This window comes from Cinclus cinclus, chromosome 11, assembly GCF_963662255.1.
Source record: "Cinclus cinclus chromosome 11, bCinCin1.1, whole genome shotgun sequence".
Taxonomy (NCBI): domain Eukaryota; kingdom Metazoa; phylum Chordata; class Aves; order Passeriformes; family Cinclidae; genus Cinclus; species Cinclus cinclus.
This window is the reverse complement of record NC_085056.1, coordinates 8,641,033-8,653,115: the sequence shown is the minus strand read 5'-3', so window position 1 is coordinate 8,653,115 and position 12,083 is coordinate 8,641,033. Positions and strand designations below refer to the sequence as shown.

At 47.6% G+C, this 12,083-nt stretch overlaps 1 protein-coding gene across 1 annotated transcript; it reads left to right on the top strand.

Moving 5' to 3' along the window:
• The first annotated feature begins 5,723 nt into the window (after positions 1-5,723).
• TRADD (TNFRSF1A associated via death domain) lies at positions 5,724-11,767 on the top strand. Its single transcript, XM_062500197.1, has 4 exons — positions 5,724-5,875; positions 8,378-8,655; positions 10,318-10,510; positions 11,460-11,767. Exons 1-4 carry the CDS (start codon positions 5,734-5,736, stop codon positions 11,765-11,767), a joined length of 921 nt encoding a protein of 306 aa, XP_062356181.1. The 5' UTR covers positions 5,724-5,733.
• The last annotated feature ends 316 nt before the right edge of the window (positions 11,768-12,083 follow it).

Here is a 12,083-nt window from a genome sequence, read left to right as displayed (position 1 = left end):
AGCTTTGCAGTGCCCCAGCTAAACTGACCCCATTGCCCTGGGAGCGCCTGCTTCCCTGCACGCGCCTGCGTCCCACAGAGAATGAACACCCAATTTTATCCCAGGCCAGTGGAAAGTAGGCGTCCAGGGAGTCACATCAGCAGTGCTGCTCGCACTCTTAAAAACTCAGCACAATGGGATGGCATCACCAGCCCCAGAGAACAATACACAGAATGAAAATGCACTGCAGCCGATCTCGCAGAGCTGTGAATAAATACGCAGTGTCATGCAAAGGGAACACGTGCTGCCCACCTTATGCTGGGAGGTGAGCAAGTCACTAGAGCAAACCCACCTGCCCAGAGTCTGTGGGACACCCATGTACAGAAATCCCAGGTTTGTGAAGGCACCTGGGTTGTTATTTTGGAATTTTCTTGTCCTAAACTTTGGCTGGCACAGATGAACGAGAGCTGGCCAGACTCGGGGCTGTACATCTTCAGAAGATTTTGAAAAGTCAAAATTGTATGCAGGTTTAGCTATTATGTTATTTGTCAATAGAAATTATTTAGCTCTTGCATGGGAAAAGAGGATGCTAAAAACAGCTACACATAGAATCTATTAGACAATATGGTTTTATCATTAATATAAAAGTTTTAGATAGCTCTAAATACATATGTGGCTTAATGCCAGCGTCTACTGGCAGAAACTACTTTTTAAATAACATAATAAAATATAAAATCAACATTAAATTTTCCTGAGGTCCTCACCAAAAACTTGCAAAGCTCAATATTCCTGCTAATAAATGAAAAAGAGCTCTCGCCTGATGCCTATAGAGTCCTTTAAGGCCAATCACTGAAAGAGTCAAGAGGTGAGAAGAGACAAGGTAAGTAAGTATCATGATAAGGATAACAATGTATTAAGTTTTTCTTGCCATTTTCAAAGGGCAACTTAGAACAGCTCACCCAAGAATGTGGTATTTCCCCTGAAACCCAAATCACATTAACAACTGTCAAAACCCAGCAAGTAACACAAATTTTACATAAGCAGGTGCTGGTCATGCCAGAAAACATCATCACACACAGAAGTCACAAGGTCAAAGTGCTCCAGCAGAGTGGAGTAGATGTTTGACACTCCCTGAAAACAATGATCGGGTTATTCCTGCAAAGGTGATTGGACAGAGGACTCCATTCCTCTTACCTGACCCCTGTGAAATGCCAAAGAGAGCTGGAAGGAACAGCTGCAGCTCCTTGTCTGCATACCTGGAAGACTCAGCATACATCTCAAAGAGAAAGATAATACAATATCCAGACAAGGATTTCTTCTGGGATGTAATGCCACAGTTCTGATGCTGGAGCAGACATTTTGACAATTCAGTCAGATTTAAACATGGGAAAACTTCCAAAACTGCAATTAATTCTCAAGAGTACTTGCTGAGGAGAATAAAACAACAACAAGAAAAAAGGGACAGAGACACACATTAGGATTTAACTAACAAATCAAACTAGTCTACAGAGGAGGTTAAAAAAATCAAACTTGCAATTTCACCATATTTTTTTAATTTGAACTTAAAAAATTATGAAAATCTCTTGGTCAGTTGTTTCACAGTTTTTTTTTCAATCAAATCTAAGAAGCCGAGTGATACTTTTCAAAAGCTAAAAGTGTCAGATCAAAGCTTTTTTGGGAAAAAAAGGTCTTTTTTCCTACAGTGAGGTTTTGCTACTCTGAGTAATAAAAATGCAAGGGAATTTTCTGGTACTGCTGCACTGGTATTCAAAAAGCTGAGACAGATTTCTCAAACTGTGGGGGAAAAACCTCTTTGCAAGCAGCTCTGCACAGAAAACAGCCTCACATATCCATTTTTTACTGATAGTGCAACAGAAGGCCTAGAGTAGAAACCAGCAGCTTAATGACAGTGGTCCTTGCCTATGATGAGATGTTGCAGTTTGGAAAAAAAAGATGTTTTTTGACTTTGACTCCAGTTTGCAGAAAGCGCACTTACAATGTCTGACATAATAAGGGAAAAGTATTTAAATCAACCTTTCCTGTGAATTACAATGCAGAAGAATAAGTGCCTGGGAAGAAGGTTTAGAGTGTTAGATCATTACCTAACTTTTCCATTTGCCTTCTTCCAAAATGTATTGCACCTGTCTTCTAGATTTCTGCATAAACAGAACTACCATGACATGTTTTTCCAGCCCTCTCATAACCAAGCAGAGATTTTTAAAAGCAAACATTCCCCTTCCCAGGACAGCACTGGTACGTGGGCCAAGTCTCAAAATCTCACTCTGAATTTCATGGCATGCCCTCTTGCTGTGGAAGCCCCAGGTCCCAGAGTCACAGCATTACCTCAGCAGTGCAGGTTTCATTTAAATGAAAACCTGAGCACCAAGAGAGCCCCAAAGAAGGGTCAGAGGTGAAACCCATGAAGCAAGTATGGAACAGACATGCAAAAAGTGTAATGCAGGGGGGAATACAACTGCACATTTTTCTAGAATATGCTGCTTTGAAGCATGACTCCTTAGTTTGAGTGTGAGCTGGCAGCAGCTCAGCAGCTGTGCTATCTTATCTACCATCATATCAGCAACAACCCCCTTCCCACCCAGCCTGGCTACAGCGGCCAAGTGACACGAGTGACACCACCCTGCTTCCTCCCTGGGGACTCAGCAGCTTTTGCCATTTTCTCTGACGACCACTTTGACAGCTCGGACACTGCTCTTCTACTTCTAGCTGCTTTTAATACTGTCTCTAACACAGATCTGTCAAAGTGTTAAGGCAAAATGAGAACTCGTGTTCAGCTTCTTTTCTTGTATGATTTCCTTGAAGCCTTTGGAGCCATTAAGGATTGTGAATCTCATAGACAATAAGAGTCTGCTTTTTTCAGCCTTCCAACTGCTGCCAGCTCAGGGCAGCCTGTCCTATCCCTGCCCCAGCCCCCCAGGCAGACTTGCCACTGAACCCCAACACCCCAGTTTTGTGCCAGCTGAGCCCCACTGAGCCCCAGCCTCTCCGTTCACTGCCATCTTTACTTCTCAAGTGGGAAACAACAAGATGAAACTCCAAGTGCTCGTCAAGCCCTTTGATTTCGCCCTATGGGATGCTCCCAGAAGGCACACACTCACCAAGAGTCAGCAGAGGAGAAACTTGGGGCTCAGCTACCTATTCCTTTTTTACCCCCACAATGTACAGCAGGCAGATTAGCTTCAAGGAGAAAACATTTCCTAGACATGGGTGGGTGATGCTCCCCTCAGTAATCATGCTGTGGTTCCTATCTGATTCTGGGAGCCCACAGTCCTTCAGGTCTGGCTTTTGTAGTGAAATATTGAGATGTCCAGGTTCATTTAGGCCCATCAGACCTTAAACATATGAACTTACTTGCTTAAACAGTTAGCAAGTAAATGCTTTTTTTCCAGAAGTGTTGGTACCATCAGGCCTGCTGACCCTGAAGGGGTCTGTGGGCACTGCCAACCCCCCTAGATCTGACCCTGTGACCCAGAGCTCCAAGGAGATCCAGCCCAGAATAACCCCTTGACAGATCTATTTGAATCACATCTTCCCTTTAGCAAACAAGTCTATATTGTTAAAATACTGCTGTTGTAAAATAGCATCAGATATATAGGTATTTTCAGTGTTTTTATATGGTTTCTGCTTTGGATTTTTTTGTTTGTTTGGTTGGTTTTTTGTGTGTGTGTTTTTTTTTTTTTTTTTTTTTTTTTTTTTTGCAGTTCAGTCCCCAGTTTGCATAAACCACTGCCAAGGCAGATAGACTGCAGCTTGCACGTGAGCCCAAAATCTGGCCCCAGGCCCATGCCAGCTTTTCACCAGCTGGGGACAAACAAGGGAGCTGCTGTTATCCTCCAGCTCAGCTCCCAGGGCACCTATGCAAGGCAGATGCAGCCTGGGCAGAGGTTGAGCAGTGGAGACCTAATCATACTTTGATTGGCACAGAACCTCTCGAGGCCTCGGGAAATGTTGCTTCATTCTCTCTACCTATCCAAACTCTCATTAGCAGCACCACGGGGAAAAGCTGAAAAGCACCGGCCGGGCCCAGAGCCACAAGCCATGCAGGGGCTTCAAGCTACAGCACTCGGCTCCGTCCCTAGGGTGCAGAGATACACATCCCAGCGCCCGGGCAGCCCTGGAGCCACCTGAACAGACTATGTCTGACAGGTGTCATATCCTCAGCCACACACACGAGGCACCAAGCGACCGAGCCGGGTGGGCGGCCTTGCGGCGGGGACACCGGAGGCGTGAGGCCCGACAAATTCCGGGCGGGGCTGCCCCGCAGCAGCCCCTGCCCCGCGCAGGCCTCGGGGCCGGCACCGGCTGGGGCAGGCCTGGACAAACAGAAGGGATTAAAGGGAACTGCGATGCCGCCGGCCATTCCAAGGGGCTGTTGGGATTATTTTCGCCTTCCCGTTTCCCCGCCCGCAGCGCGGTGCCGAGCGGCGCGGCGCCGGGGCGGAAGTGTCGGGGCCGAGGCCGGCGCTGAGGAGGTAAAGCCGCCCGGGGCCGCCGGAGGGGGCCGGGGCTGCCGCGGGAGGGAGCCGGGGGCGCGGGGCCGGGGCCGGGCGGTCCCGCCGGGACAGCGCAGGGCCGGGCCGGGCCGGGCCGGGCTGGGCTGGAGGGGCCGCGCTCCGGGCCCCGCGGTGCCGGGCACCGAGCGGACACCGGGCAGCCGGGTCACCCCCGGCCCCGCATGACGGGGCTGGCGCCTGCTTCAGCGCTTTTCCCTTAGGGACAGCCCCCTCCCAGCAAGGCTGTGACGGGAATTGAGCAGCAGCGGCCTGACGCCTGCAGAAGTCAGCGAAAAGGCAATAACTATGATCACAAATGTGACTTTACCGTCCGGGGCTGGTTTTTAAAAGCACCCCACAGCGGTTTGGCCGCGGAGCGGGGGCTGGGATGGGGCAGCGCTCGCTGGACGGGAAGGTTCGCCCGCTGGGTTAACAATGCAGAGGCACAAGAACAAGGGGCATAAACAAAGCAGAGGGGTCCCTGAGTCATAGAATCTCCGAATGGTTTGGGTTGGAAGGGACCTTTCCAAGGCTGTCTGGTTCCACTCCTCTGTGGTGACCAGGGACATCTTCAACTAATCAGGTCTCTCAGTGCCCAGGGTCCAACCTGGCCTTGAATATTTTCAGAGATGGGGCATCCACCACTTCTCTGTGCCAGTGCCTTGCCACCCTCACTGTAAGAAAATTATTCCTGATATCTAATATAAATCTGCCCTCTTTTAGTTTAAAACGACTGCCCTTGTCCGGTCTGTGTAGAGTGTCCTGTCACAGGAGGTCAGGGCCCTGTGAGCAACCAGGGGACCAGGACCTTAAAGGAGAACATCTCTGGTTGCAGTAGGGCTTCAGTCCATGGGAAGATGCCCGAGACACGACTGTGGGTGGTCCCTGGAGCACTTGAATCATTTCACGTTTTGCCAGCTTGGCTAGTCAGTCAGAGGCACAGGGACTGAAACTCTGCTTCACAGTATCTTTGGACTATAAAATGAATGGACTCCAGTGTAAAATGAAAGCAAAGCTTTGTGAGCTGCTGTCTTAGGGATATGGTGTCCCACTGTGGTGTGCTTTACAGAGTAATAGTAACCCCTCAAAGGTTATGCTTGCTTTAGCAACATCCACACTCCTCTAAGAAATGATAGTAGATCCCCATAAGTCTGTCATGCTTGTGCTGTAGCACTCCCCTGGCTTCAGGCCATTTCCCTTATGGTCTCTGAGCTTGCCTGTGTGGTTCTGTAGGGTGCTGAAGATGGCAGGCAGCTCTGCTCCTTGGATTGGCAGCGCTTATCTCTTCCTTCAGTCGACCTGCAAGACCATCACTCTGCCAGCCCTCTACGAGAGCTCCCAGAAGAAGCCTTGTGTGTTCAAGGCCCTGAAGCTGGCATTAGCAGGTACCCATCCTCTGGTATCTTGGTGTACAGTGCCATGCCTTTCTTTATCTCACCCTCATACGTAAGGAAAGCTCATGCTCACTCTGTTTAGGAAAGGCAGTAAAGTGGAGCAAGCTCAGCAGAGGTTCACCAGGATCGTGAGGGGCTAGAGTACTTTTCCTGTGAGGAGAGGCTGAGGGAGATGTTGAGCCTGGGGAAGAGAAGGTTTCAGAGGACCTACCAACAGCCTTCTGATACCTGTGGGGGGGAGAGATGGAGCCACACTGTTCATAGTGGTGCATAGGGAATGAGAGGCAACAGGCACAAATTGAAATGAGAGGTAGACATCAGATAGAAGGACAAATGTTTTCCCCATTAAGACAGTCAAGCAGAGTGACTGTGTATTGTCCATCCTCGAGGGCTTTCAAAAGGGGACTGGACAGAGCCCTGAGCAACTGGTTCTGACCTCAGGGCTGACCCTGCTTTGCATGGGAGGTTGGGCTACACACTGCCTGGGCTCCCTTCCAACTTGAACCATCCTATGAATTATCCAACTTTATGAATGTTTGTTTAAACCCATTTATGTAAGAGGGAAAAAGATTGCAATTGCTATGAAAGAAGATTTAATTGCTGTCTTTATACCACCACAGAAACATGATTTCTGCTTTGAGAAGCTGTTTTTTAAATCAAGTGATAGCCAGTAAAAATTAATTTCTATTAAAATTCTGATATAATTCAAATTCTGATATAAACAAACACAGATTAGCTTGAGGTGTATGTAACCCTATTTACAAAAAAAAATTACTTGAGATGCAAAAAGCCATAGAGCCATATTTTCCCTCTCCACCCTTGCTCCAAGCACACTGCAGGGTAATAGGAATTTGAGGAGTTTATAATACTTACCTAGAAAGACTCATGGTGTTCTTTACCTGTCACACAGCTGAGACTCTATTGTTCAATTGGGCTTGTGTAACTATTCTGCAGTTTATTCTGGAAATCATGCCAAGTGAATTTATCCAATACAGGCCTGCCCGTCTTGAAGCTCATTCCAAATATGGGAAACAGGAAGCAGGCAGCCTAGCACCATTGTCCACTTAGGCTTGATTTATGGCTGCTTTGTGGCACTGGAATGTGAATCTGCTCACACATTTAAAGGACAGCTCACAAAAGTGAAATGCTACCATGCTTTTTCAGACTTGAAAAGGACATGAAATCTTAAGCTGTCTGAGGTTTCATGCAGAAATGCCTGCAAAGTCCCATCTTTTGAGGTAGCTTTACAGCTGTCTTGTACACTTTTCATAAAGGTTTCCATGTCTGTGCAGTTCTCCCTCCCCTGCCCTTTTTCCCTATTATGAAAATTTTGTTTAATAAGCACTCATAAAAAGTAAAGGATGAAGGAAGTGATAAAAAATCATACACAGTGAATTAAAATGTATTTTCTAGATGCCTAAACCCATGTGTCAGTTACACATATGGTTTAAACTATGCAAACAGCACTTAGGAAACATGTAAAGCCACTGTTAGATACTATACTTTTAAATCCAAGGTCACTTGTCCTGCTTAATGTGGAGCACACAAGTCTGCCTTGCCTTAAGATTGTCCTCCATGCCATGACATGTAGTTTAGAAATAGCTGATATAGTGCCAGTGTGAGGTGGTGCCTCCATACAGCCCTATGCAGTGACAGTCCACAAGGTTCAGCCAGGTCTGGAAGCACTACAGAAACCTCACATAGGCCTCTGCTTCAAAAAAGAGAAAAGCACATACTTAGAACTCCTCATCAGCATGTAAAATCCTGTGGAAATAAGGATAATGAGCACAGCTAATAAAGATTAAATTATGCTGGGAGAAAGAAGAATGAATTGGCATTTTCTGTTTCTACATCAGTTGTGCTCCTGCTACACTAATGTTAGAGGGTACATCCCTTGCTTCTCCTTGTTTAGATTTTACCATGAATTAATTCTCTATGCAAAATAACAAGTCAAGGCCCAATCTCAAGCAGAGAGATTGGAGAGAGAGGCTGGATCTGTCATTTGCTCTTTGTGAGATGTTTTAAAGGCTCAGAGAGACTAAAGTTACCTCTAGGCACAGGTTGGAGAGGAAGCACTGGGTTTCTTTCCAGGACCTTTGTCACTGCATGAAACTCAAGTCACAAGGACCAAAGGCTGACTGAGCACTGAGCTGAACTTTCATCTATAAAACTTTGCTGTGCTACTAGTTTATCATAACCATCTCTGCCCTGGAAATGGAACCTCAAATTTAAAACCTGCCCTAATAAGCAGTGTTGATATAATTACCTGAGATATAGTTCATCTTCAGTTGGACTCCATACATACTTCATGGAGATCAGTGGTGGCAGGGCAGCGTGAACTTAATCCTTCCCTCTTGGTTTAGCACACGTTTCCATCCCAGAGGACTTTATCACAAAGTGAATTCAAAAGCTCCTCCATTGTTGTGGATAGGCATGGGTCTGGGTGGGCTGGCTCATGCCTGGATTGTGACTGTGCTCCCTTCTCCCTGCCAGACTCCACTGGCAGCGTGAATGGTGTGGACATGCTCAAAGTGCACTGCAGCCACCCACACCTGATAGTCCAGCTCAAGTTCTGCAAGCGGGAGAACTGCCGCCGGTTCCTGCGCAGTTACCGGGAAGGAGCGCTCCAGAAGTCCCTCCAGAGTCACCTCCAGCTCTCCTTGGCCACTACCACGGTGCCTCTCCAAGTGGAGCTGAAGGCTGGCAGTGAGCACCTTGACAAGATGCTGAAGGATGAGGATCGTTGCCTAGAGTGCATCTACAGAGAAAAGGTGAGAGCGGGAGAGGGAGGGAGGCTGGGCAGCAATGAGGAGGGGTGGCACAGGGCTTGCAAAGGTGGGTGCAAATCTTATTCTGATGCAGCATGTTGAGTTAACAAACTTCTCTGTCCTTCAGCTCCTAACTCTAATGTGGAGAAATAGCTCCGCCCTTCCTCAGAAAAGAGCTGTGTCCTTCTTTGGAAGGGCAATAGAGTTACCTAAAGCAGCCTACAAAGTCACTGTGGCTTCTCTGTGTAACAGCTAGCATGGATGTTATCCCCACTAAGACAAGAAGTTCTAGACAGTGCAGCTGACAGCACAAGTGTGCCTCAGTACAGCTGTGAGGCAGGCAGAGAGGAGCAGTCGTGGATGGAACCATCAGTGCTGTGCACCTCCCTCACCTGCCTCACACACCACCTCCTCCCAGAGTGGCAAAGGTAACTGCACCTGGAAATGTGCAACAGAAGTGAATGCAAACACTGCACATCACATCAAAAACTTGTGTCAGAGTGGGGACACACAGCATCTGCTGCCAGCAGGAGTAGGCTGCCCTTCTGAAAGCAAAGTCTCTCTCATCTGACATCTGGCACATTGCACACTTTGGCACTTGCACTCTAATCCTGTTTGCAAGAACAGTGAGATCTTGTCATCTCACTGCAAGGCACTTGACATGATTAAACTCAGTGATTTTTTCCCTTCCTCTTTTTTTTCCATCTGGAACTTTAGCTCTAGTTCCTCTAAATGGTCCTGAGAAACAGGCACTCACTATCTACTCAGGAATATTGGGCACAAGAGCATGTTTTGCCAGGTTGCTTTACTGTAAGCACAGAAAAAGACTCAAACCTTTCATCCCTGAACCAAACAACATGTGGTATCCCTGCCCTGTGAACTGTGGCTTGCTGCTCCCTCCCTGTGCTGAACTAGCTGACTGGACAAAAGAAATGGGCTAATTCTCAGTTCCCCAAAAGTGACTCAGTCTGACCCCAGCCTAACAGTGCAACATGCAGAAAGATGGCACCGGGGCACAGCCAGCCTTCAGCAGCTGAGAGCAGTGTTGGATACCTGCTGTAAGTGAGCTAAACCATTGTTTACCTCTGACTGAGGCACAGCACTGCCAGATTTGACTCTTCCCATGTGCTTTGCCTTCTTTACTCCATTCTCATTACCTGCTTTTTGGAGGTCAGACTAATTTTCTCTTGGCTAGTGAAAAAAACTGACTTGGTGAGGACTCAGGAACAACAAACTTTAGGGAGCAGAGAGGCAGCGAGAGAGAGAGAGCAGGAGCTGCCTGCTTGGGAGGCCATGAGCTGTTGGATCAGGTCACCCTGTTCTGTGGGTATGACCTTCATATGGAGTTGGGAGCAGCCTTGCTGCCTGCAGTGCACCCTAATTCCTGCTGAGGGCTGCTGGAAATGAACGTGGGCTAGTAGCAGTTTTATGCAACTTGTAAGCACTCACTGCTGCTGGTGAGAAACCCAGGGAGAAGAGATTATCTATTTTACACCACATTACAGATTCACATCCACACATTTACAGCCAGAGCTTCATTAGACCACCTCATTTGCCTGGTTGACAGCTCATGCTATATCTCATTGCTCCTTTCTTGACACCAGCAACTGCAGCTTTGCAGGGTGGTGTCCCTGGCAGGAGTCACTGATGCTGTTTGTGTTTCAGCCTGACCGCCTGCCGGATGAGGAGATCACAGAGCTGGAGGAATGCCTCAAGAGCCTGGTGCTTCAACAGAGCACCAACAACAATGTGGCTGGAAAAGACTGCTCACCTCTGAAGTCACTGTCTCAGCCTTATCCTCCTCAAGGCAACTCCCTTCCCACACAACTCACCTTCATCTTTCAGGGACAACAGTTTGGTGAGTAGCTAGAGCTGAACAACAGAGCCCTTGGTCTGTGTCACAGCCCAGGAGGGAGAATTATCATGACTGCATATTGGGGTCTACCTCAGATAAACCAAGGATTTCACAGCATCCCATAAGAAAGGAATTACAGTAGTCCTAAGATATTGCCATGGGGCTTCAGATGAGGCCTCAACCTGTTTTCTTTTCTGGGGTGGCACAGAACCAGATATGTTAGAGTCTGTGTCCCTTCCAGGTTCCTCACATTTTAAAATTAATAGTGAAAGGAAAAACACAGAGTATTTTTCTCTTTTTCCATGTCACTTGGTTGAGGCGAGTTAATAGTACAGGTTGGATCAGACTGGGGAAGTTGCCACGGACACCCTCAGCCCTGCTTTCAGACAGGACTGATTTGTCCAGGCTACCTCAGTTCACCAGCTGGCTTTGGGGTCTGTCCCTAGAGAGAGTTTTCAGAGACTCTCACATAGCATTATAAGCTTGAGATAAACTAGATAATTTCTGAGCTTGCTTAAGCTGTGTACAGTCTCCAGTGCTAAACAGCTGAAGAGAGAGCTCCTGTCAGCATTTCAGTGTTTTAAGGATGTTTAGGTAAGGAACAGGGGACTTTTTCAGAAAGGCCTTACCAAGTTGCCTTTGAAAGGCTGAAAGACATGAAGAGCTTGTCCATCTGAAAAAAAAAAAAAGAAGAAAAAAAAGACTCTCTGGCAAACCACAGGACAGTTCTGAGAGATAAAAAAAGAAAATAGGCCTTGTCAAGCTTGCAGGGTAGGGGCAAGCCCAGATGCTTTGTTGTTGTGGGAGGGTTTCTGTAAGGGAAAAGCTGGGCAAGGCAGGGAGCACAGACTCCCTGAATAGACCAGAATATTGACCAAACCTTGAACTGACCCAGGCTGCATCACATCAGCCGTGAAACTTCTGTGTCTTACCTGGCCTCTGCCCCTTTTAGACAACAGAACAATCACACCAGACGACCATCAGAAGTTTGCCAAGTCCGTGTCCAAGAAGTGGAAGCAGGTGGCTCGATCTCTGCAGAAATCCTGCCGGGCCCTGCGTGACCCTGTCATTGACAACCTGGCACTGGAGTACGACCGAGAGGGACTCTATGAACAAGCCTATCAGATGCTCCTCAGGTTCATCCAGTCCGAGGGCAAGAAGGCCACGATAGCACGGCTGATTGCAGCCCTGGAAGAAAACGGTCTCGTCAGCTTGGCAGAGGAGCTCTTGGGCCTCCATGCCAGTGAAGACTGCTCCTAGAGCCCAAAGGAGAGTGCCATTGCTAAGGGCTTTCCTGCTTTAGCTACTGTATGAAACTGCTGCCAGTGTCTGGGAATGTAAAGCCCTGAAGTCACCACAGGTTTCCATCTAGGTGGAAATGCTCAGGAGAGAGGTTCTATGTTTGCAAAAGCCAGCATGGACCTCTGACTTTCCTTATTTCATTGTGTTTCCAGAAATAGAGCACTACCTTCCTGTGAACTGATGAGAGGCTTTCATCCTGACTTCCTTCAGGACTGAGGGAAGGGAAGGTAACTTCCTTCAGGACTGTGACAGAGAGCCCTAGGGGAGAATGAAG